At 36.6% G+C, this 27603-nt stretch overlaps 1 protein-coding gene and 1 pseudogene across 1 annotated transcript in view; both read right to left on the bottom strand.

Moving 5' to 3' along the window:
* Positions 1-27603, bottom strand: part of AK9 (adenylate kinase 9) — a 126763-nt gene that overhangs the window by 27231 nt on the left and 71929 nt on the right. Inside the window, exons 22-29 of the mRNA XM_088024266.1 lie at positions 27116-27316; positions 26449-26570; positions 21489-21701; positions 19525-19788; positions 18491-18615; positions 15105-15324; positions 11341-11406; positions 42-248 (exon numbers count right to left, since the gene is read on the bottom strand). Coding sequence (XP_087880392.1) covers positions 42-248; positions 11341-11406; positions 15105-15324; positions 18491-18615; positions 19525-19788; positions 21489-21701; positions 26449-26570; positions 27116-27316 — 1418 coding nt within the window. The remainder of the gene's footprint in view (positions 1-41; positions 249-11340; positions 11407-15104; positions 15325-18490; positions 18616-19524; positions 19789-21488; positions 21702-26448; positions 26571-27115; positions 27317-27603) is intronic.
* Positions 1208-1647, bottom strand: LOC114209913 (large ribosomal subunit protein eL28 pseudogene; annotated as a pseudogene).

The raw sequence follows: 27603 nt of genomic DNA, 5'->3' as shown, positions 1-27603 counted from the left end.
GTTACATTTTGAATTATGAAAAATGAAGGAAAAGTAATAACCTGTATTACTTGTAAATTACTCATATCTGCTTCAAATTTTTCTCCCAGTTCACCTCTCAGGCGCTCAAGTGCATCAATTTCCTGTTCTTCATCTTCCTCACTCATCACTTCCTCATCTTTTGGAAATTCATCTTCAAGGATGTTGTCAATATCATCTTCATCTTCTTCAGGCTCTTCTTCACTGAAGTCTTCACCTTTTTTACCAATCTAAGGAAGAAAATACTCTCTTTTACTACATATCTAAAATTTGCAACAAATGACTCTGCTAACTAATCATTTGGAATATTTTATGTAACTGGATATTGGTTGGTATGGCATTGCAACATTCATTTAGTGACACAGTAAAATTTTAGATATCTGGCACTCAGAAATTTAATTCCTTCAAGTCTCTGACACCATACTGATCCCATAATGAATACATAAACAAGATATTAAATGCTATTTATTCTTATGGTTGTGAGAAATTTACATTTGTTTATTTAGAGTTTTAATTTTAATTCCAGTTAATTAATATAGGTTATGTTAGTTTCAGGTGTACAATATAGTGAATCAAAAATCACTATTGGGACGCCTGGGTGGCTGAGTTAAGCGTCTGCCTTCAGCTCACGTCATGATTCCAGGGTTCTGGGATTGAGCCCCACATCAGGCTCCTTACTCTTCCGAAAGCCTGCTTTTCCCTCTGCCTGCTCTGCCTGCCACTCCCCCGATTGTGCTCTCTCTCTCTCTGACAAATAAATAAAATCTTTAAAAAAGAAATCACTATTCATACATCACCTGGTGCTCATCACAACAAGTGCGCTCCTAATCCTCATCATCTAATTAACCCATTCTGCCACCCATCTCCACGCTGGTAACCCTCAGTTTGTTCTCTATGATTAAGGGGAAAAATGAAGGGGGGGAAATTGGAGGGGGAGACGAACCATGAGAGACTATGGACTCTGAGAAACAAAATGAGGGTTCTGGGGGGGCGGGGGGGAGGGGTTAGCCTGGTGATGGGTATTAAAAAGGGCACCTATTGAATGGAGCACTGGGTGTTATACGCAAACAATGAATCATGGAACACTACATCAAAAACTAATGATGTAATGTATGGTGATTAACATAACATAAAAAAAAAAGTCTGTTTCTTCTTCTTCTTCCCCCACCTCCCCAGGTGGTTGATACCTTCATTGCTTTCGAGGTGGGGGGCTCAGGAGTTCTTGGTGGGGCGCCAGCTTCCTCTTCACTATCACAGGCTTCTGGTGCTCAGGATGGCACTGGCTCTGCAAATGGCAGCCATGTGCAGATCCAGGCGGTACTTGATTCTTGTGGATCATGTGCCTGATGCTGGGGATGGGGGCCCACACATTTTTGTTGATGATGGTCCACATGTAGGAGGTGGTGGGTTTTCACTGGCCAGATCTCTGCTTCCTGACCACCACTACAGCTTTGTGGCGGGCCGGTGGCTTCACACCCACAGCCCGTGGGTGTGAAGGAGTTATGAGCCTTCAGGTTATTGGGCTGGGCACTGTGTGTCTGCTTGTTCCTCTTGATCAGGAGGCCAGGGCAAGTTCCACAGGACCATCCATTGCAGGTAGGTGGACAGGGAGCCTCTCACTACCGCCATGGAAGTCGGAAAGAGCAAGAGTCTGTTTCTTTATTTGTCTCTTTTTTTTCCTTGCTCATTTGTTTTGTTTCTTGAATTTCACATATGAGTGAAATCATATAGTATTTGTCTTTCTCTGACTGACTTATTTCACTTAGCATAATACCCTCTAGCTCCCTCTTCATTAACAATATTTAACTCAAAGAGAATAAATCATTCACTAGCTGTGTTAGCTTGGACAAGATCAGTTTCCTCATCTGTAAAACAGGAATAATAAAAGTACCTATCCCACAGGGATGGTGGGAGCATTAAATTACTTAATACATGCAAAACCTTACTTAGAAAAGTATTGGTCACACGGTAAGCATGAAATGATAGCTATTATTGTTATTATTGTGCCATTATAGCTATTATTTGTTACTTTGTATAAAGCATGCTAATAGAACAGTATATGCCCTTTAGGAGTTTATAGCCCATCTGAAGAAAGAAGAATAATACATAAACGATTATTAAAGACCATGGCAGGATATTGGCACTAAGTGGTGCTGTACAGGATTTAATATGTATCCCTCCCGCACTGCCTCCACACTCTTCTCCCTGAAGTATTCCTTCTATCAATTCGATCACTGCCTTCCAGTTGGAAACCTGGAAATTTTCCTAACTCCTTGTTCTCCATAATTGCGCGTCGAGTTTCCAAGGACCGTAATCCTAAACAATGCCCTAGACTATCTCCTTTCCAGTACCGCCCCACGGTCGCCCTTTCATTATCTCTTGCCTGCAATCTCCTGCTTAGCTCCCTGTTTCCTAATCTTCCTACTGATTAGACCCTGGTTCCTTTCAAGAGCACCTAGAGCTGGGAGTTGATCTTGCATGTGCAAGGAGTAAGATGAGAGGATAAGGTCCCTTCTTGCTCTGTGCCCAGGCTCCTCTCTCCCCAAAAGGAGTTTGCCTGTGGGGCAGTGTTTTTCAGTTCTGGTTCTTTTTTATTTGAATTTTGAAACCATTTGGTTCTCTTACTACTTTTTTCCTTACACTTTGACAAAAAAAAAAAAAAATCCTGAGATTTGATTTTCTAAGGATCATTGGAAGTATGTTGGGATGAGTCCACACTGCAAACTAGGGACAGCTCAGTTCTAAATGAACTTGTACTCACCTCTCTTGGCTCTACTTAATAGCTCTTCCAACTTGTTTGTTAATTTAAAAAACTATATCAGTTTAAAAATAGATTCATTTTGTGGTGCCTGGGTGACTCAGCTGGTTGAGCGCCTGACTCTTGATTTCAACTCAGGTCATGACCTCAGGGTCATGGGATTGAGCCCCAAGTCAGGCTCTGCACTCAGCTTGGAATCTGCTGAAGATCCTCTCTCTCTCTCTCTCCCTGCCCTCTCTCTCTAAAATAAATAAATAAAATCTTTTTAAAAGATGAAAAAAATAAAAACAGATTCATTTTTGCTACAGGATAAAATTATAAAGCATTATATAGGGTAAAAAAATTTCCCTATTTCCCATCTCTATTTCCACTTTCCTACCAAGAAATAATTTTGGTTAACAATTTGGTTAAGATCCTTTTAGATGTTTACACCCCACACACCCCCACACACAGAAAATTATATTTTACACATAAATGGGATCATTCTATATTGTACAACTTGCTTTTTAAAAATATAATTAAGCAGTGCTTTTAAATTTCCTTCCATATAAAAACATACATTTCATTATTCTTATTTAGCCATTTTTGCATTTAAAAAAATTTTTTTTTGCTTTTTGTTTTTTTTAAGATTTATTTATTTATTTGAGAGGGAGAGAAAGCAAGTGCACGGGGCGGGGGGTGGGGGGGAAGAGGGAGACCGAGAGAGAAACTCTAAGCAGAGTCTGCGCTGAGCACGTGGAGCCCGATGTGGGGCTTGATCTCAAGGGCCCAAGATTATGACCTGAGCTGATACCATGAGTCAGAGGCTCAACTGACTGTGCCACCCAGGAGCCCTTTTATGGGTTTTTTGGTCATTCTGTGGAAATCGGTTTAGGAAATAACAAATTAAACAGTGAAAGGTAGACTCTCTGACCCTTGTGATATTTGTTTTCTCTCTCATACTAGTGATGATGAGGAATTTAGCTAACTTATATTTCTCTTTCTTTCTCTTCTGCCTATTCCCCAGTGTTAGTCATATTTTTAGTTCTTTAATTCTACAACTGAGTGCCTACAACTTTATTATTCTATTTTTAATTTTTTCTAGATTTTATTTATTTGACAAAGAGAGATAGCACAAGCAGGGGGAGCTGCAGGCAGAGGGAGAGGGAGAAGGAGGCTCCCCACTGACCAAAGGGCTGGACATGGGCTCCTGGGCTCAACGTGGGGCTCAATCCCAGGACCCTGGGATCATGATCTGAGCAGAAGGCAGACGCTTAGCCGACTGAGCCACCAGGCACCCCTGAGTTATCATTTTTAGATGTGTGTTTTGATTCCCCACAATTCAAGAGAATGTCCTTACTCTTTTCACTTGGGTTTCCAAATTTTTGTCTCCAATATTTCTACATTTACATTTGTCTGTAACTGTATTTAAGTATTTAGTGCTTCATGTAGAAATTGATTCTAAGAATTGGAAGCAAACTTTTGATTGACTCTAAAAATTGAAACCCAATAAACAACACCAGCCATATTTTAATTACATAACCCTTATTCACTACAGCTACAGATAGTGACAGTGGGGATACAACCCTGTATCAAAAAATGTGCACCATTCTGAAGTATCAAGGTCAAACATTATATTTTCTTATTACGTAAAATCATGCATTTTAATTTGCCCCATATGTGGATAATGCTTTTTTTTTTTTTATCTCTCCCCTACCCTATATTTCTGGTTTGGTTTTGTTTTTTAGATGGAAGAAGAATTATTCACAAAATCAAGTGGCTACTTTTTTCAGGAAGAAAATATAAAAAGCTAATTTTCAAAGATCTTAAATATCTAAAAGTGTTTCCATTTTATCCTCATACATTATAAATAGTCAAAAATCATTTTCACTCAGAATCTTGAAGGCATTGTCTTTGTCTTCCAACATCTAGTACTGTTGGTGAGAAGTCTGATACAAATCTTATCCACATTTCTTTGTAGGTACCTTTTCTTCATTTTAGAAACACTTAAAATCTCTCTATAATGAGCACTCTCAAATTTCATGAGGATGTATCTAATGTACATCTCTTTTAATTTGTTCTGCTCAGTATTCATTGAGCCCGTTGAATTTGAAGATCCTCTGCTTTCTTCAATACTGGGAACGTTTCTTTCAATATTTTTAAGATTATTTCCTCCTATATTTTCTCTTTCTCTCTTTTTTTTTTTTTTTTTGAATGCCTATTGGATGTTGACCCTCCTGGATTGACCCCACATATCTCCATTTTTTTCTTTCATATTTTCTATCTCTTGTGTTTTTGTTCTATATTTGAGAAACTTTTTTGACTTTTCCTTCTAATCTTTTTATTCAACTTTTAACTAATTTACATTATATAGCTTCCATGAACTCTTTTTTGCTCTGATTTTTCATAACGTCCTGTTTTTGTTTTCTGGATAAAAGTTCTTGAATTTTCTGAGGGAGATTGGAATTTTTTTTAATGTTTAGTAAGGTTTTCTGAATTGCCTATTCATTTTAGGGTCAATTGTTCTGTTTGCTCATCTTGCTGCTCCTTTGTATTGAAAATTTTTCTCAAGTATATGGTAATCGTTGGTTGTTCATTCATTTTTGTGAATGGAGGACCAAGTTGATTAATTCAGAGCAACTGCAAGCTCTGGGTATGTGAGCAGGGCAGGTTGTATTGTGCTTCCATTTGAATGAGATATGAGAATGAGAAGAGGCAGGCAGGATGGATCTTGCTCCAAATGATGGAGGGCACCAACCAACATTCCGTGGCACCTATCATCTTCAAGATGGACTATTTAATTACTTCAGAAATTATTTGCCTTTTTTTTCTTCATGGGGGCAAATGTCATTGTTAATAAGGAGCTGTGGTGGCAACCTTAAATAATTTTTGTGCAATTAACTTTCCTGGACTTTCTAGATAATTGAATTATAGGCACATAATGAGTTCTGTCCTTACAGAACTTTTCAACATGTATGCTATTTTTTTTTCTTATTATGTTGCTTTTGCTAGTTCCTTAAGTACAATGTTGAATTTTTTAAAGGTTAATATCTTAAAAATCTCCACAGGTTAATTCTTCGTAAGAAAAAAGCTTTTATTTTTCCGTAAATGGCAATTTGATCTTTTGAAACAGTGCTGATATATTACACTTTTTAGGCCTTAGGTTAGTAGATACATGTTCTAAAATTCATGGTCTCAGAGATCTGCCTCCAGTATAAAGGAATAAGTTAATTTAGTTTCTAGCTGATAATAACCATAAACCATGAAGAGTACACCTTCTCTCCCCTCAAACACATTTTATCTCACTCATTTAAGGGGCCGAGAGTAAACAAAGGCAGATTTTGGAAAACAGCAAAAATTTGAATGAAGCAGCTGGGTTGGATGAGTTCTCTGATTTTGTGCATTTGCTCAGAGGGCAGCCTCCATTACAGTGGTGGTGGCACAGGGTGACTAAAACTCTGATAGGAAGCTTGGTGTCTTTCCGTCTGGGGCAACCAGGGGAAGGAGACACAACCAGGGCACTGGAGAGTGAGGGTAAACTTCAGAGTTGAGAGAACTGGAGAAGGGAACAACAAATTTAGTTTGTAAAGAGTGTCCATGTCTCTGAATCATGCACATATGGGCTATTTGAGAACAGTATCAATTGAACTGCCACCCATTGCCAGTAGGACAGAGTTGGGAGGTTTAGTCTTACCAAATAAATTGCCTGCTAAAACAAAAACACCAGCCTTCTCTGGAGGTATATAACAGAGTTCAGAATTTCCAGAACATAGCATTCATAATTCTAGGATATAATCCAAAATTATTCAGAATATAAAGGATCATGAGACATGACCCATTCTCATAAGAAAAGATCTTGAATACCCAACTCTGGGTATTAGAGTTACCAAACAAGAACTTTAAAGCAGTTGTTATCCCTATGACCAATGAGGAAAAGGAAAATACATGAAAAGATAGGAAATCCCAGGAGGGAAATAAAAATATAAAAACAAATCAAATGGAAATTTTAGAACTAAAAAATACAGTATTTGAAATTATAAAAGATATCAGATGGGTTTAGTAGACTGGAAATGACAGAGGGAAGAATCAGTGAATTTGAAGATAGATCAAAAGAAATGCTCAAACTTGAGAAAAAAGACTGAAAAAATGAACAGACCCAAGATCATGTGGAACAATAGTGAATGATCTAACCTATGTGAGACTGACTTTCAGAAGGATACAGAGAGCAAATAGAGCAGAAAAAGTATTTGAAGAAATAATGTCCAAAGTTCTCCCAATTTAGCAAAAGACAAATTTATAGATTAAGAAAGCTTAGTGAACCCCAAACTAGATAAATATGAAGAAAATGACATGTAGGCATATCATAATCAAACTATTGAAAAGTCAAGATCATGAAAACAATCAAGAAAAATCATACAGGAAAACAATCAAATGACCACATTCTTCTCATCCCTCTGGTTTCCATCACACCACAGGAATGAATGAAGAGCAACAGAAATGGTAAATATCTGGATAAATGTAAAAGACTTTTCCTCTTAAAATTTTTAAAATACATATGACGGTTTAAAACTATAATTTTTTTCTTATGGAGTTTGTAATATATTTGGTTGTAAAACAAATAACTAGAGCATAAAGGGTGTTGGTGGAGTGTGGGCGGGTGTAAATTGACTTCTACAGTCATAGGTTTCTAGGATATTACATGGAATGATATTGACTCTAAGTAGAGTGGGAAAAGTTAAGGATGTATATGTAATCGAGAGCAACCACTAAAAAAAGATACATAGAGGTATAACTAAAAAGCCAATAGATAAATAAAATGGATTTCTAAAATACATCAAACAATCCCAGAGATGGCTGGAAAGGGAAAAGAGAAAATAAAGACAACAAACAGAAAACAAAATTCACGGTCTCTGAGAAATAGGACTAGATCTGGGGTAAGCTCTCTCATAACTTTCTGTCAGTAGGGGAAGGGAGGAGCAGGGCTACAGCTGAGTAGAAGTTTATGTCAGGAGGGTGACGGAGATTATACTCGGAATGCTTACAACTAGAGAAGAAATGGAAAGAGGAGAGGTGCAAGACTTGTCAGAGTTCTGAGGCTTCCCAATACAGACGCATGTTAAGCAGACCCTAGATTTCCTTACTACACCTGGTTGTTTTCCAAATATGGACTTTTTGAGACACTATTCCAAACTATTTGTTTTTCAAGCCTGAACACTCAATCCAAGGGAGGTGATGGGGGAGATGGGTGAAACAGGTGATGGGGAGGGATTAAGGAGTGCACTTGTTGTGATGAGCACCGGGTGTTGTATGGATGTGTTCAATCACTACATTGTACATTTAAAACTGATATTACACTGTATGTTAACTAACTGGAACTTAAATAAAAACTTAAAAAACTCAATCCCCAACCTGTACACCCCATACACACCTTTGTTTTCTGTTCCATCCCACAGAGCTCTCTGCACATAGACCTTTGGGCTTATACACTCTGCCTTCCTCCTAGAAGGCCTCAGGGATGGTCTTGTCCAGCTGCTTGGTCCTGAACCTTGTTTCAACCCTCATTTGGACCCTGACTTTGGCTTCCCATTGTACTCATGGTATTTACCTCTATTAACTATTCACCTGGATGTAGTCCCTCACAATTCTGCTGATTTGTGGTCTGGCTCCCTGTCCTGGCTCTTTCTGGCTTTCTCTTGTCTGTGGCTACCCACAGTTTGATAGAAGAGACTGAGGCACCAGAGAAGGAGCCAGTGAACAGGAAGAGAGCCAAGATTCTGGAGCGAGGACCAGGAGTAGAAGCAAGGCCTCTGAGGAGTTGGAAAGTATGCAAACTAAATCTCTATACAAGGTGGTTGATTTATAGATTATTCTTTAGGCACACTTGGAGACTAAAATTCCACAAGATGGCGACATTTTCCTACAAAATTAATGTAAGCAGTCCCCTTGAGACTGAAGTAATTTCTAATGTTAAAAATGTGTTACCTGCTGCAAAAAATTCGGACAGTGAGGGCAATGATTTTTGTTAAGGAGGAGAAGACAAACCTGGGAGGGGCTTTATTTGCATACGGTTCCCCAATTAGTTGTGAAAAGGTGAGTCATGGAGCTGCACATTCTATACAAAAGGCAAATGATGAAAAGGCCACTGGTTCTGTTCATGAAAGCAAGCTCCAGGGTCTATGTAGAGTCAGAATGGATTTGAGTCAGGGTGTCACATTAACTGACTATAGCAATCACACTATGTGATCCTTGAGATGCTACATTTTGTTTAGTCTTTCTTTGTCTGAGGCAGTAGCAGGACATAACATAAAATTCTCATCAAAGGAGTTAAAAAAAATCAATACATAGTTTTCATCTTTGATTCATCAAAAATTTCAGGAATTGTCTTCCCAGTTTGTATAAATTTATTGTGTGGGGATACATAGCCAATTTTGTAAAAGACTAAGTCTTAGGAGAGCTAACTTACAAAAACCTACTTAATTTATAAGCTAGAATATTGAATTTTTAAACAAAAAATAGTAAGAAATCCCACCATTCTAATGCTAACAAATATTAAAATTATAAATTAAGAACATTTAAAATTTATCCTGAAAACTGATTCTCTTGAGAAAAAGGAGGTTTAACTAAAAAATAGCAAAGAGGGAGAAATTAAAGTATTATTAATTCAGGAAACTAGATATTATTAATTTTTTTCCATTTTACAAAAAAATCTAGGTTTAGAGAGATTAAGAAACTTGCTCAAAGTTATACAACAGCAACAAAACAACTGTTGAGTGCCTACTATGTGAGGCACCAGGGAGCCAGGAGTGAACAAAGTCAGCAAGTACTGAGAAAGGATACCAGTTTAGGTCAGCTCAACCCCAAAGTCCGGACTTTTTTGGTAGTATCCTGCTGAGACATGTGGGGTGATTTTAAGATTTCATTTATTTATTTGACAGAGAGAGAGAGAGAGAGAACATGCAAGCAGGGGGAGCAGCAGAGGGAGAGGGAGAAGCAGGCTCCCAGCTGAGCAGGGAGCCCGATGAGGGACTTGATCCCAGGACCCTGAGATCATGACTTGAGCCGAAGGCAGATGCTTAACGACTGAGCCACCCAGGTACCCCTATGAGGTGATTCTTAAGGGGACCACTTGGGATTCCCAAGGGCTAAAGGTAGTAACTATGGTTGAGCCCAGGTTAGGATGTCTGGATTGTTTTTGTTTTTGTTTTTGTTTTTAATCCTAAACATCAGCATGACTCCTTGAACAGAGTAGAATTTCAGAACGTTGCTTGTTCAAGGAATGAACAGTAGAATGAGGCCAGAAACTTCTTTCAATTTTGTTCATGGCTGAACCCCCAGTGTCTGAATAGTGTCAGGCATGCAGTGAGTGCTCAGTTAAGGTTTGCTGACAGACCGGCTGACGGGCTGAATGGATAAGTGAAGATTAAGGCAAATAATGGAGGGTTCTTGTTCCTTAGATGGTGCCAGAATGTTCTCAGTCTAATGGTTTTAGATCTACTTTTGGTTGTAGATACTTTGTTTGGACAAAGAAACAATTGTTCTGGCCCCTATTCTGCAATGTTTTGACCCCCAGTTACGGTTGCTCCGTGTCAGCAGTCCTCTGTACTTAGGTCCAGCACATCCATACCAGGGGGAGACATGGTTCCACACACAGCAAGTCCTATTTCCTGGATTCCTCGTCTCTCCTTCCCCTTGTTGGGTTGAATGTTTTTATATGGTTGGAAATCAGATCACAGGAGAGTCAGTTTTGAAAAGATGGTACAGGGTGCTTTAGGCCAGAAGGAAATGGCAGAAGGCAGGAACCATCTTATTGTTTGCCTTGGTTACAGGGATTTACTTGTAAGCTGACTGTATAAATATGAGCCTCAGGTAACCTCTTAGAACTAGCACACCTAGTTCTCGTCTCGTCACACCTCCTCTTTAAATTCTGCACCCTTGAGTGAGCTTGGCTATAGCACTGGTGTCAGCTAGGTCATTTCGGGAACAGCTCCTCTCCAAACAAAACAAAATCCACGATCTTCAAGGTTTATCTTTTTGAAAAATCAGCAGATAGAGAAAAGGAGCTTGTACTGAGTGTCCTGCACAACATATAAGTCTGAGAGTTCAGAGGCTCTGCCTCGTTCCATTCTTTATCTCGACATAATCTTTATTTTAGGTCCAGCACAGCTTCACAGACTCCCTATCTAGACCTCAATCCCAGACTCCCAGACTATCTCCCTGGGGCACGAGCAGCAAGTGTGAAAGGCAAAAATGAAAATCCAAAAGAAGTGTAGTTTAATGTAGTATTATATTTTGAATTTGATTATTTAAACTTCTTTAGTGGTTTTCCTTCTTTTAAAAATGTTCATTCTCCTGATTATAAAAATAATGAAGGGTCACTGTAAACAATTATGGAATATCAAAAAATATAAAGAAAAAAGTGATATATAATCTTACTACTCAAACATGAACTCTGTGTACTTCCTTCAAGGCATTCTAGGCCTCTTTTTATTTTATACTGTTGATATGTAAAAATATATAGAATATATAAATATTATATTATGGATATTCTGCCTTTTTTAAAAAAAGCAACCATTTTATTTACTTACCTCCCCTTTATGTCTTTTTTCTTTCTCTGCTAGAAGTTCAGCCCTTCTTTTAGAAATCATATCATCCTGTTATAGAAAGAGACATTTAAACATTTTAATGGATAATAAAATTACTTTTTATGTATTAGTATATATATTTTTTCCCAAAGTGGGATTGGCATTTGGAGGAAAGGATGGTAAACTTTCCAGAAAAGCTCATGATGGTGGTAATTATGCTACTTCATCCTGTACCTCTGGAACTTCTCATTAGCTATTTCCCTCCAGAGGGATAAAGAGCACGTGGGGGCAGCCATTCTTTGTACAAACGTTAGAACACCTTTTCGAATTTATTATTTATTTGGTTGCTTTGGTAAAGAGGTAGATTATATACATGGAGAAATAGGGAAATACTTGGAAGCAATTTGTTGAAAATGTTTGATAATCTTTTATCATACTAATAAAATACAGCCTGATAACGTATTAAATAATTTAAGTCATAGTATCTCTCAGAGTTGGAGTTAATTGATTAGCTTTTTTATTGACAAATAGCTCAATGCTTCCAATCTTGGTTTTGTTTTTTTGTTTTGTTTTGTTTTTGGAAACTCTTACTAATAACAAAATACATCTCCCTGTACCTTCCTCCTACCAATAATAGTTCCTTCCCTGTGGCCATTTGGAACACCTACAAGCTCTCTTCAGCATGAAAGCGCTTCACATTATTTAACACTGCTCTCATGTCCCATCTTTGTCTTCCTAGATCCAGATTTGAAAGTCTCAATCTTTGTGCCTTAGTCTAGATCTATAGATTTGCCCTTTCAGGACATGTCTTATAAATGGAATGAAACATATAGTATGTACTATTTTTTTTTAACCTGGCTTCTTCCATTAAGCATAATGATTTTCATCCATGTCGTAGAGTGTTATCAATAGTTTGTTCTTTTTAAATACTGAATGGTATCCATTTTATGGATATAGCACACATTTATTCATTCATCCAGCTTTATAAAATTGTAAGTTATTTAAAGTGTATCTTGTGACGATTTGATATAGATATACACTGTGAAAGGACTCCTTCCATTTAATTAATGAACACACCCAACACCTCAATATTTATCCTTTTTTTTTTTTGGTGACAACATTTAAGTTCTATTCTCTTAACAAATTTTGATTATACAGTATGATGTTATCAAATATAGTCACCATGTTATACATTAGATCCTCAGATCTTATTCGTTTTAGCTGAAAGTTTGTCCCTTTTACCACCTTCTCCCTACTTTCCCCACCCCTCAGTCCCTAGCAACCACTTTTCTATTCTCTGTTTCTATGAGTTTGAATTTTCTTTAGATTCCACATACAAATGATGCCATGTACTATTTGTCTTTCCCTGCCTGGTTAATTTCACTGAGCTTAATATCCTCAGGGTCCACCCATGTTGCAAAAGGCAGGATTTTCTTCTTTCTCATGGCTGAATAATGTCCCACTGTACACATAAGCACAACATCTTTTTTATCCATTCATCCATTGACATGTTGCTTCCATATTTTGGCTATTGTAAATGCTGCTGCAATGAACACGAGTGTGCAGATGTCCCTTCCATATCCTGTTCTCATTTCCTTTGGATATATACCCAGAAGTAGGATTGCTGGATCATATGGTAGTTGTATTTTAAAATTTTTGAGAAACTTCCATACTATTTTCCTCAGTGGTTGCACCAGTTTACATTCCCACCAAAAGTGCAAAGGATTTCCTTTTCTCCACAGTCCAGCCAACATTTGTTACCTCTTGTCTTTCGATGACAGACATTCTAACAAGTGTAAAGCGATATCTCATTGTGGTTTTGATTTGCATTTCCCTGATGATTAGCGATACCGCACTTTTTCATGTACCTACTAACGATTTGTATGTTTTCTTTGGAAAAATATCTATTCAGAACCTCTGAATTTTTTTCAGATTTTTAATGTATTTTTTAATCAGATTTTTTTTTTTGCTATTGAGTTGTATAAGTTCTTCATATTTTGTGGATTTTAACCCCTAATCAGATGCAAATCAGATATGATTTGCAAATATTTTCTCTCACCCAGTAGAATAACTTTTCATTTCCTTGATGGCTTCCTTTGTTGTGCAAAAGCCTTTTAGTCTGATGTAGTCCCCATTTGGTGACTTTTGCTTTTGGTGTCAAATCTAAAAAAATAATTGCCAAGACCAATGTCAAGGAGGTTACCCCTAAGTTTTCTTTTAGAAGTTTTATGGTTTCAGGTCTTATGTTCAAGTTTTTAATCCATTTTGAGTTGATTTTTATGGATAGTATAGGATAGAGGGCCCAGTTTCATTCTTTTGCATGTAGCAGTCCAATTTTCCCAGCACTTACTGAAGAGACTATCCGTCCTCCATCATGTATCTTTGGCTTCTTTCTTGTAAATTAATTGACAATATAGGCATGAGGTTATTTCTGTGCTCTCTGTTCTGTTCCATTCATCTATGTGTTTAGTCTGCTATTGAACCTCTCTATTGAATTTTTTCAGTTCAGTTATTGTATTCTTCAGCTCTGTGATTTCTCTTTGGTACTTTCTTATATTTTCTATCTCTTTCTTGAAATTCTTACTTTGTTTATGCATTGTTCTCCTGACACTGTGAGCATCTTATGAACATTATTTTGAACTCTTTATCAGATAAATCACTTATCTTTGTTTCAGCAAGGTCTATTTCTGGAGTTTTTGTTTGAAACATATTCCTCATCTCTTTCTTCATTTTCTTTGACTTTGTGTTGGTTTCTGCACATTAGGTAAAGAAGCCACAACTCCTAGTCTTCAGAGTAGTCTTGTGTAGGAGATGAACCTTATCAATCAGCCTGGACTGAGTTTTTGGCTGTCTCTCAAACCTTTGTGATTGCCCAAGCTATTTTCTTTGTTCTCATTGGCTCCCAGTCGTTAAGCATGTGCCACAACCTGTCAGTGTCCCAAAGGGGAGGATCACCCACTGCATAGACAGATTGGAAGCTGGACTCTCAGGCAGCAACTGTTTTGATGTGGGTGATACAGGTATTTTCTCGTTTGTCCAATGTGTACGGGTTGCTCAGCTAGTTTCTGGATTTCTTTCAGAGGGAATTGCTTCATGTGTAGCTGTGTGTGTGGGAGGAGATGAATTCAGGAGGTTCTTATATCACCATCTTGGGTGGGATCCCAGGGTACCCTATCTACCACATTTCATTTATCCATTCATCAGTTGATGGATATTGTGTGGTTTTCACTTTTTGGCTGTTATGAATAATGCTGTTATGAACATTCATATATAAATCTTTATGTGGATCTGCTTTCATTTCTGTTAGATAGGTTCCTAGAAGTGGAATTGCTGGATTCCCTATGTATGACACTTTTGAACATTTTATGTAATACTCCTCAGATTTCAGTTTTAGAAAAGATGTCCTAAACTAATACCTGGATCTTGATGGTGTCATCATTCCAGGAACTAGTGAAAAAGCCACTGAAAAGTTTAATTCTTTATGTTGCCTCTCCCACTTTGCTCCTATGTCTGGTATAGGGATACGTTAGTGCTACCACTATCTTTAATTTTATTTGCCTTGGAGAGAAAAGCATTAATGTATTGCAAATCACATAGGCCTCAAATAATTTTTAAATATTTAATTATAAATAATATTAATATTTGATTAAAAGTGTTTTCATATTGACTTATTATTAAAATCAGAAAACTACATTTTTGTAAAGACCATTATAATTTGAATAGATGCTGAACAAATTTATTCCCATATTTTTTTACTGGATACATACCTTGATTTTTGCCTTCAATTCTTTGATGAGTTTTTTCCTTTCTAATTTTTTCTTTTGTTTCTGTTTCCACTTTTCAATTTGGGAAGGAAGGAGTCGATCAGAAATATCTTGATCATCAACTTGTATAAAAACAGCAGCATCTGGGAAAAATCCGCATTCCCTCAGAAACAGAGCCTCCTCAGGATATCGTGGGAAACCATCTAATATAAAACCTGTGGAACTTGGTAGAAATTTCATAATTTATTTGCTTAAAATATTATAAATATTGATTTAAAATGAAAAAATATTAATAAATCACAACTTTATATAAGATGTGCAATGAATAGTTTTAAAAGTTTACTGTGGTATCTTTTATTTCTTGTAATATTTCTACTTGTGTAAACATGGTGTGTCTTCTCCCAAATGTATTGAATTAGATTAAAATGATAATATTTTATACTTACATTTATATTATAGATAAATTCTCTTAAATTTAGTCTTAGTATTTGATGAAAAATTAAGAGAAAATAAGTTCTCTTCTTGGGAGGAATGCCCAGCCTTATGACTGTGTCACCATTATGTAAAGGTGGGTTTGGCCAGCCCACCACTTGTGGGAATCTACCTTTGCATAGTTTTTCTTCTAGTGATACTTCCTTTCAGGAAACAGTTTGTACCCTCTTCCCTGGATTCCCTTATGATCAATGACAATTACTAATGTATGCATACTGGCTCATATGTGTAAGATGATTATGTTCAAATAGAATTATAAAACTTGCCCAGGTATGATGAGACTATAAGGATCAGAAAAATAACTGGAATGTGACTACATTTTTATTATTAACAGGCTTTATGAACTTGGTTTTATTTATTTGAAAGACTCAATATTGGTTCCCTTTTGAATGAGAATTTATCCTGTTTATCTAAAATTTGGCTTGTTTTAGGTATTTATATTTAAACATATGTTTTCTTCCTCATAGGACTTTTATGAAGATTTGACAGTTTGAGGTCTTATTTGACATTTTAAAATATTTCCAATCATATTAAGTGGGCAAATTTTTATATTTTGGCTGTAAAATGTATGCCTTTTTCTTTAGAGATGCCTTCAGCATAGTCTTTTCTGTGAGGAACGATTTCATCCCTACTGTTCCAGCTGTCCCTTTTTTGTCAATGACTTCTAAATCTCTACCTCTATACCCAACTTCTCTTTTGGGTTTCAATTCAGAATTTTCATAAAGCTGCTTAGTTTCTTCATTGATGTGCCCTTCAGGAATTTTATATGCATCATACTGTCAAAAATCAGACTCATTGTTACCCTTCCACACTGCTCTTGCTTCTGACTCACTGGTATTCAGGTGCCAAACTTCAGAGACACTTGGACTGCCCCCCCAACCCCCTCTTGCTTCTCACATATAAGAGCTAAACCCTGGCATGTCCTCTTCTGTACCCACATTTCCATTTCTACCATTATACCTTAGTTCACCTTATTATATCTTATATATCTACATCTATATAGATATAGATATTGTATTATATCTCTCCAGGACTCATGCAATAGCCCTTTAAAAATGTGTTGATTTTTTTCCCTGATTATAAAAGCATCAAATCTTACTTTAGAAAAATTGGAAAATAGAGAAAAACATGAAAAAGGGCAAGATTATCTATAATCTCATATCCTAGAGATTACTGACATTTTGTTTTGTTTCTTTCCAGCTTGTTCCTTATGTGTCATCTTGCTATTATATTATAAATAACTTTGTATCTTTTTAAACTTAATGTTATATAATAACATTGCTCACGCTATTACAAATTCTTCATTTTAATGGTTGCATAATACTTAGCTATTTTATTTAGGCTTTTTACAATTTCACTTTTTACTCTTTTTTTTTTCTTTGGAGAGAGAGAGCACAAGCAGGGGAAGAGGGAGAAACAGACTCCCCGCTGAGCAGGGAGCCCAACGCTGGGCTCAATCCCAGGACCCTGAGACCATGACCCGAACTGAAGGCAGACACCCAACCGACTGAGCCATCCAGGCGCCCCTCACTTTTTTACTTTTAATTCTTCAATTCATATGCTTTTTTTTTTTTAATTTAATGTATGGTGTGAGGTCAGGAGCTAAATTAATGAAGAACAACCCATGACTACATTGGTTTTTTGTTGCTGTTTTTTTTTTTTTTTAAGATTTATTTATTTGAGAGAGAGAGAGAGCATGAGCAGGGGAAAGGGCAGAGGGAGAGGACAAGCAGACCCCATCCTAAGCACAGAGCCTGATGCAGGGCTCGATCCCATGACACTAAGATCATGACCTGAGCCAAAATCAAGAGTTGTGCTTAACTGACGGAGCCACCCAGATGGCTCCCATGACTACATTTTTGCAGTCAACCTGCTTAAGTTTACCACAACTATTGAGCCAATTTAGGCAACAGGAAATTAAAGTTAAAGTTGATGACCAATAACCTCACTCACTCATTTAGGCCATGGACTAGGTGAAAAAGAGTGCCCAGAGGAGCACTGGGACTGGCCAGTTATTTGAATTCTCTATAATATAGTTTCTTTATCTCCAAAGTGAGATAATAAAAGTTTCTGTTCCATTGGATACTTGTAAGGATTAAGTAAGTTAATCCCATCATTAGTGTACATGGATTTAGAATATGGATACTCAACCCCGACTACACAGTAGAATCACCTGGGGAGCTCTCAAAAATACAATTCTGATTAGGAAATTGTGGCGAAGTTTTAAACTCTGATGGCGTGGAGAGTCTGAAATTTCTCAGTCCTGTCTGAGGTCAGGCTTGTTCTTGGCTTTTAAGAAAGATAACACTGTGGACAGTTATTAAGTGGTCTTAACTGTAATTATTGAAAGGCTCCAAGAAAAAGAGTCCAGCCCATCATTAGTGTACATGGATTTAGAATATGGATACTCAACCACAACTACACAGTAGAATCACCTGGGGAACTCTCAAAAATACAAATGCTTGGGTCTCAACCTCACACTTCTAAAAATTTTGATTCAGTTGTTTTGGGGAGGGGGGCCCCTGGCATCAGTATTTTTTTAAAATATTTTATTTATTTATTTGAGAGAGAGAGAGATAGTGAGACAGAACACAAGTAGGAAGAAGAGGAAGAAGCAGACTCCCTGCTGAGCAGGGAGCCCGATGCGGGACTCGATCCCAGGACCCTGGGATCATGGTCTGAGCCGAAAACAAGAGTTGGATACTTAACCGTCTGAGCCACCCAGGTGTCCTGGCATCAGTATTTTTAAATTGATTCCTCAGCTGTTTTTAATGTGTAGAATCACTAGTTTATGAGTAAAAGAAAAATCTTAAATTTATGCTGGATTACATTTTTAACTTTTAAGAATAAAGCAAACAAAAGTCAATAATTGTATAATTCTATATAAAATAAGATACCGTATTGGTTCCTTAAGCCACCACTCAGAAAGAATTGTTTCAAGAATTTCGGGAGGCAATGGCTGATTTTCCATTAGATTTAATCTGATTGCTTCTTCTTCTTCTGTAAATTGCACATCTGGAGGCTGAAAACAAAAAAAAATTTTAACTCTGTATTAATAAATAATACTCTATTACATAGTTGATTAGGATAAGACCTTTTCTTCTTAGGTCATTTTTAATACTGCTGCTTGTTAACACTTTAAAACTTGAACTTTTTTCTTTAAATCAATATTTAGTATGACTTAAAATACTAAATTATGTATTATAGCTAAGAGGAGTTACTAGTGATTAGCATGGCTGATTTTCAAACATGGCCTCAGGATATCTGTTATCACTTTTTGCTAAGAAATTATTCAATCTACATTACACACCCATAAGGCTTAACTAATTTCTGTCATTTATCTTATAATTCTTCAACCTAGATCCTAATTAAAGGATGGGCCAGCCAGGCAGTCTTCTGGAATATAATCTATACCTGGGTTCATTTACAAGGGAGCATTTGAGAAGAAAAGGGTCTAACTATATCAGAAATGGTTAAAAATGTAGAATTAAGAACTTCCTCTTTACAATCCCAGAAAGAAATCATCTAAGAAATATATAAAATGTCTTACAATGCATCATCAGAATTTAATATTTTGAGATCTCTGCTGGTGCTGGGGCAGATTTTTATATTTGATAGAAAACAGAGAACACAGTAAAGGAAAACCTTATAGTGTAGGTCAGACATATCAAATAACAGAGTCCCTAATAAATGTTAAGCAACAGTCTTGTCAGGGAAAGCTTTTTAGATTTTTATTGGAGTCATGCAAAACTTAGCATTTTGTATTCTAGATGAGCAGTAAGATATGTATTTAACAAATGGGGAGGATGACATATGGGGGGTAATTTTTTTTTCTTCTTCTTAGAAACTTTAGGTTTATACTGCTTATATTCTATTTCCCAAAATTAATACCAGTAAGCATAATTATCTGCAAAGAGAGTATTAATATTACTACCGGCTTCCTTGTATTTTCTTCTTCAATCTTGACTTTGGCCTGAATTGCAAGTTCTTCAAGTTCTTGTTTTGTAAACTGTTCTTCATCAGAATCTTCTTCAAATTCAGTTCCAATTTTCTTTTCGGTTTTGAGCATTAGTTTCTCTTGAAGAAATTCTTCAAACTGAATATGAAAAATGCCCCATTTTTCCGCTAATTGTCTTCCACAGGTGGTTTTGCCAGAACCATGGGGGCCAATAAGGCATATTCTTACTGGAGGAGCCTGCCACAGGGGGTGGGTTGGGGAGAGGTAGGGTAGGAGGAGAGTGAAGACAAGGAAGTTTTGAGTAATTTAGAAAACATAAGGCATGGGGCACCTGGGTGGCTCAGTCGGTTAAGCGACTGCCTTCATCTCAGGTCATGATCCCAGGGTCCTGGGATAGAGCCCTGCATCGGGCTGCCTGCTCGGCGGGAAGCCTGCTTCTCCCTCTCCCACTCCCCCTGCTTGTGTTCCCTTTCTCGCTGTCTCTGTCAATTAAATAAATAAATAAAATCTTTAGAAAACAGAAGTCTTATTAATTGCTCTCCCTAAAACTGAATTATCACTTCACAACACCAACAGTGTCAGAAGGCACAACCGTACACATATTTTAGTAGTCCTCCTGGGCACCATATAAAAATTGAAGTTCATGAAAACAGCCCAAATTATTCAGAAGCATTTAAATTGTGTTCTATATGTTCTGTTTAAGAAAGCATTGGAATTAGGGGCACTGGCTGGCTCAGTCAGTAGAACATGCAACCGTTGACCTCAGGGTTGTGAGTTCAAGCCCCAGGTTGGGTGTGGAGCCTACATCATCAGGCAAAAAAAAAAAAAAGGCATTGGTGTTCTTGAAAGTATAAGTGACAATGTATTGTGATTTGTATATTTTGATCTTGTAATCCCATGCTAGGGAATTATACTAATAAAATAATTCAAGAGAAACAAAGCATAACGTGCCCAAAGATTTCCTAAGTACTATTTCATATCCACAATGACAAATCACACTATGAAAATACTGTGAAAAATGTCTAACAATTAGATGTTAAAATGGTACATCAAAATGATGAAGCATCATGAGGTCTATGTAGAAATATATAAGCTTTCATTGATATAATGTTAAGTGAAAAAGTAGATTATAAAATATTATATACACTGGAAAGAATATATATCTATGTGGAAGAGGGTGAAAGTGAAATAAAAAAAAATGAAGGTTCTTGTCTAAAGCTGGTGCATTTATGTGTGTGCTTTATTTTTGAAATGGATAAAATACTGCCACCATGTGTTCTTTTATTATGGTAGTAAAATATACATCACATAAAATTTACCATTTTAACCATTTTTTCAGTTTAAGTTCAAGTATTTATTTATTGAGATGGTATATTTAAATACCATAAAATCCACCCTTTTAATGTATACAATTCAGTAGTTTTGAGTATATGCATTTTAACCATTTTTAAGCGTATAAATCAATGGCAATAAGTACATTCACAATGTTGTGCAACCATCACCACTATCCATTTCCAGAACTTTTTCATCATCCCACACTGAAATCTTGTACCCATTAAACAATAACTCCATTCTCTTCCCTGCCTACCCCCAAGCTCCTTGCAACCATTATTCTATTTTCTGTTCCTGTGAAATTGCCCACTTACACATCTGGCTCTTAATGTAGCAAGCAATAAATGTAGCTGTGTCTTTTTACTTCAGCTAAAAAGACAGATAGTATGTGTTGGTTTGAAACAAGTCATTATTGCAGAAATCAAAAAAGATAATTATTTTACTTTATATTCCAAAAAGTTGCTCTTGGAACTTAGATATTTTCACCATATTGTTATATCAGATTGGGGACTTCACTATTAAGTAAAACGATGAATGTTGGCAGTAAGTCCTTGAAAAAGCACTCAGGAGGAATCATTAGGATTGGCTAGGAATATTGTTTTCACCTTTAATGGTTCTTTATGAGCCACGTACTCCTCGGGATGCTCCAGAAACTTCTCTTTAGCTTCAGGACTTGAAAAGTAGTAGATTTTTTCTCGATATTTAGCTGCTTCATCTATGCTGCCTGGTTGTAGGATGAAGTTTTCTTTGAGAAACACTGGACAAAAGTGCTTTGTATCTCCCAAGAGCCTTCTCTTCTCCTTAATTCTATCTTCATTCTACAAATATTATTCAGTTTGGAGAACAGTATTAAAAGTATTTTGATGTAAGACTAAAAATTAAGTAAAAGTAAATTAAAATAATGCATCTTGAGTAATATTGAAGCCATAACAAGATATCTTTAAAACAATCCACAAAAGTCCAGTTCTTGTACTAATTTAATTATTAAAACATCAGTTTCTCAAATCCCTCTGAGTTCACATCTTGAATAATGTCTACTCCATAACAGTATGTCTTTAAAACACTCAACAATTTTATGTGTACACTTCCAGACCCTTTTCCAAAGTATATCCTACCAATATACATATAAAAATAGACACATATTTAGGGATAGACACAGTATTTTTAAAAATACCAATGGGATAATACTCTGCAAGATTATTCTACAACAAGCCTCTTTTATTCCCCCCAAACAAGATATAACGAACAACTTTCTGTAAAGGTGCAAACATGAGACAAATCTATACTTTTCTTGCACCACTCTTGTTCAATTTTTATATGAGAGTTACGCAAATTCCAAAAATGAGCAGGGAAGTATTGCTATTTTTTTATGATGTGGAAGACTTTTTTTTAAAGATTTTATTTATTTATTTATTTAGAGAGTGTAAGTGGGGGGAGGGGCGGCAGGAGAGGGAGAAAGAGAATCCCAAGCAGACTCTGCTTTGAGTATCATGTGATGCGGAACTTGATCTCATGACCCTGAGATCATGACCTGAGCTGAAATCAAGAATCTGATGCTTAACCAACTGAGCCACTCAGGTGCCCCTATGTGGAAGATTTTAAGCAACACAGGAATTATCTAATCAACAAAGGTATATTAGAAATGATTTGTAATTCCCCTCTATCTTTTTTGTTTGTTCAGCTTTTATAGTTCTTCCTAAACAAATTTTAGTAATTCGTATTTTGAAAATCCTTTTTATCTTGACTTTAAAATTTATTAGTATAAAGTTCCTATAATTTAAAACAACCCTGTTTTTAAAATTTGATTATATACCCATTTTTGTTTCAAATGTTATTTGCTTCTTCTTTTTACCTAGTTAGACTTGTTAGAAGTTGGCCTATTTTATTACACTTGCCAGTGGACCAACTTTTCATTTTTTGAAATTAGGTTTACTGTTTTTATTTTGTATTCTTTTCCTATTTTGTTAATTTTTGCCTTTATTCTCCTTTCTACATTCTTTTGGGTTTTTTTGTGCTTTTTTCCCAGATTCTGGAGTTGAATGCGTAATTAATTTTTCCTGCTAATAAGCTCACTTCAGGTAGGGTTGCCAGACTTAAAAAGTAAGAATGTGGCTTCCAGTTATATTTGAATTTCAGATAACAAATAATTTTTGTACCACACATAGAAATTATTCTTTTATCTGAAATTCAAATATAACTGGGTATCATGTTTTTTTTTTAATCTGGCAACTATAATTTCACTTCTGCCATACTATAAAGCATTTATATGTGATTTTTCTTGAAGGGTTAGAAAATAATATATATATTTTTTTATTTTGAAGCTGAAATGTATAATCTATCAAAATTAAGGATTTTGATAAAGTTGAAATAAGGTCATGTGACATTTAAAATTGTGTTGAATTCTCAAATCTTTGAGATTTCTCAGTGCTCATCAAGGTAAGTGCACCCTTAATCTCCTTCAGTTATTTCCCCCACCCCCCACCCCCACCCTTCCCCTCTTTCCCACCTTCTCAGTCTTAAACAACTGCTGGGGTAGGCAGCAGGAATCCACAACATCGGCAAGGAGGAAACTGTATGGCATTATTTACCACTATGGGCTAGATGAGTGCCTGGAGACAAACATCAGAGGGACCAGAGTATTAAGATGTCAAGTCCTAGGAGGAATTTTTTGCAGGGATCTCTGGATTTCCTGGGGAATGTCAGCATCAGCAACTACCAGGGAAGTGCTTGTGGTCTCTCTGGCCCACAAAAGACCAACAAGGAGGTGTATGGGTGGGAAGAGTCCTCCCCAACCCTGCATCTAGGCAAGTATGAGAAATCCTAACCAGGCTTGTCTTAGGCCTTCAGCCTTATCTACCTCTATACTCCTGATCTATGGGGAGAGACACCACTTTGCCTTTTATAATTTTTGAGAATGCTGTCACCTAAAGCACTCCAGCAATTGTCCTGAACCCTACTGAGAAAAAAAAAAAGAAAAAAGAAAAAAGAAAACCACCACCCATGCAAGGGATCCTAGCCAATTGAAAGATCAGTCAGATCAAATAGATCATAAAACTTTGCAGAAGAGATGGACAGAACCCAATCTCAGAGTAGGAAAATAATGAAGGCATTAATAGAAATTCAAGTAAACACTAGAAAGAGTTCGCAGGCACCAACAAAATATGTAAATAGGCCTAAGAAGAGGGTGACCACTTATGGTAGAATAATGGCCCCCCCAAAGATTCCCCAGAACCTGTGAGTGGGTAACCTTATGTGTGTGATTAAGGATGTTGAGATGGAAAGCTCATCCAGCTGGGCCCAATGTAATTAAATGGTCCTTAAGAGGGAGGCAAGAAAGTCAAAGGCAAAAGAAGAGATGAGATGATGGAGAACAAACGTTGAAGTAATGTGCTTTTAAGATGGAAGAAAAGGCAATAAACCAAAGAATGCAGGTGGCCACCAGAAGCTGGAAAAAACAGGAAAAGTCTTCTCCTCTAGCAGAAGGAACTGATTTTAGCCCTTAAGATTCATTTCAGAGAACTGATCTTGAGAACTATATGATAATTTGATTGTTTTAAGCCACTAACTTTGTGGTAATCTGTTACAATAGCAATAGGACCCCAATGAATGTCTTAAGTGAAAAGATTGAATGGAAGACACATCTACAAATACATGAACAAAAGAGTAAAGAGATGGAGAATTTGAGGGAAAAGATAAAGGTATTTGGAGGATAGATCCAAGAGACCTAATTAGTATTGAGTATTGTAGAAGGAAAAAAGAAGAGATGGAGAAGAGACCAGAATTATTTTCCCACAGATACAGAAAGACATAACATACAGATTTAAGGGCAACCCAAGTATAGGCAAGATTGATGAGAAAGACCAACACTTGGGCATATCTTGGTATGATTCCTGAATTCTGGAGTGGCATTAGAACTGTTGTTTCTTTTTGTACTTTCTGTTTGGCAAAAAGGAAATATCTTTGTTGTTGATTTTTCCTATTGTAAAAATGATACATTTCTAATGTTAAAAAAATCAGATAATATAGATAAGCACTTAAAAAATAAAAATTACTTTTAAGTCCATCACTCAGAGATAACCACCACTAACACTTTAAATAGCTTGACTGAGGTATGACTGACATTAAAACAGTGTACATATTTACAGTATAAAATTTGATAAGTTTTGACACAAGTATTCATTCGTGAATTCACCACAACCAAGATAATGAACATATTCATGAATACCAACATTTTGCTCACACTTCTTTGTAAAATCTCTCCTTCCTGCTCCTATTTGCCCCATCCCCAGGCAAACACCATTCTGTTTTCTAGCCCTATAACTAGTTTACATTTTCTAAATTTTTATATAAATGGAATCGTACAGGATATATTCTTTTTTGCCTGGCTTCTTTCTCTTAGCATAATTATCTTGAGATTCATCCAAGTTATTGCATGCTGATTAGAAGGCTGGAAATTTTAGTTCCACCCTCGACCTTCTGAGGTGTGGTCTGGGAAAGGGGCTGGAAGTTGAATCAGCCAACGGCCAATGACTTAGTCAATCATGACTGTGTAATGAAGCCTCCATAAAAACCTAAGAGGACAGCTTTTTGGTCCTTTCTTTTAGAAGAGCTTCCATGTGCCACCAAGCAGGGCCTAAAGCTCCACAAAGACAGAAGTTTCTTTGTTCAGGACCTTGTCCTATGTATGGCTTTATCTGGCTGTTGATTAGCATTCTTTATCATACCCTTTAATAAACTGGTAAATGTAGGTAAATGTTTTCCTGAATTCTGTGTGCTCTTTTAGCAAATTAATTGAACCAATGGAGGAGGTTATTGGAATCCCTAATCTGTAGCCAATCAGTCAGAAGCACAGGAAACAACCTGGGGCTGAGGTAGGGAGTGGGGGAGCCGTCCTTTAGTACTGAACCCTTAACCTGTGGAATCTGAGGCTATCTCCAGGTAGATGGCGTCAGAATTGAGTTGAATTCTCAGACTTCTTGCTGGTGTCATCTTCTGGAACTGCTTGGTGCTGTGTTTGGGAGAACCTCCTCCCATGTTGGAATAAAGTCCAGGAAACTTGAAAGAATTAATAAGGCCCCAAATTAAAAGAATCACTTCCTATTTTATTACTGATAGATACCTGAAGTGGGTGGTTATCAAATGAGAATGGTTATCAAAATTCTGGTGCTAAGGGAGTAGAGTAGTGCCTGAAAATGACCTGTTCCTTTTGCTAATACTGTTCCTTATTATCATGCAAGCAGCCTCCCAAAGAGGCCATTGCTATCTGTATCTTACGTCCCTTAAATATTTCTGTCTCTAATACCTATAGATGTTCCTGTGGAAAAAAATTTAAAAGATTTCCCTTTTCTTTTTTCATGGGTGTAATATACTGCCTAAGGAGCCCTGGCATTTCAGGGGTCAAGTGAAGCTGGGTGGAGGCCAAGTGTGTTGAAAAATTTATAAAATCGAGGATGCCTGCTTGTTTTCTTGGGGTCCAAAAGTGCTAGTTACCATCTTTGTGCATCTGGATATATGCACTTTCAGTGATGTGACCAATGTGAATGAGCAATAATAAGGAAGTCATACCTCTTCCTCTTCCTCCTCTTCCTCTTCTAGCTCCTCATCAACTTCAGCTTCTGCCTGATAGTCTTCTGTTTCTTCATCATAATCTTCCATAGTCAACTCCCATGCAACATACTGGAAGGGTTCTGTGAGAAAAAAAAAAGAAGTAATTGTTAGGATAAAAGGATATTAGCATATTACCATAGTCAAAGATTAGGAAGAGTGATTATAATGACCGATCTCTTAGTTTAAATGTGTATGCAAACAGGTCTTCACAAATTCTTTAAGTGACAACTGGCTGGGTTGGCCAGTGCTCTTTGTGCCCTGTGCTGTTCTGATTAGCAGATTTTTTTTTAAGATTTTATTTCTTTTTTGCCAGAGAGAGAGACAGCGAGAGAGGGAACACAAGCAGGGGGAGTGGGAGAGGGAGAAGCAGGCTCTCCACTGAGCAGGCAGCCCGATGCGGGGCTCGATCCCAGGATCCAGGTATCATGACTGAACCAAAGGCAGACGCTTAATGACTGAGCCACCCCGGTGTCCCCTGATTAGCAGATTTAAATATTTGAAATATCAACCCTGAATATACTGGATGCTTTACTTCATAAACCATCAAGAAGGGCTTTAAACTTTCACAGTGCTTTTAATAATATTACCTGTTCTTGACAATAAATGTTAAGATTACAGCTCTTACTTTCCATAGTCTCAACTACTTTTTGAAGTAGTTCCTCTGGAGTTTTGTCAGCAACCTCCAAGTTTAAAATTTGAACGAAAGACTCATTGATTGTTGCTTCCAGATGTTTCCACATGTAGTTGAAATGTTTAATCTTCTCTTTAATTGGCTCCATTTCAGGGACATCAGGATAAGCATCTTCTGGAAACTCAGGGAGTACAACTTTTGAGGTAAAGGTTAGAGGAAAGAAAAAAGAGTCTTAAAATATTATATCTCTAGCCATATTGCCAAAATAATTTATACTTTATAGTATTTTAAAAACATTTGAAATAAATACACTTGTTTTCTAGGTAATAATATAAATTCATAATTTCATATTTTAATTTGTGCTTTGTTCCTTGTATTGGCTTAGACAAATTATTATTTACTAATAAAATCAAAATCATGGATAATTAATAAGAATTTTGTATGGCAACTTTAACTGTTAATAAAATGTATAAAATAAAATT

This window comes from Eumetopias jubatus, unplaced genomic scaffold, assembly GCF_037043125.1.
Source record: "Eumetopias jubatus isolate StellerSeaLion01/CBP00866 unplaced genomic scaffold, mEumJub1_p1.0 scaffold_6, whole genome shotgun sequence".
Lineage (NCBI taxonomy): Eukaryota > Metazoa > Chordata > Mammalia > Carnivora > Otariidae > Eumetopias > Eumetopias jubatus.
This window is presented reverse-complemented; position numbering and strand designations above follow the sequence as displayed.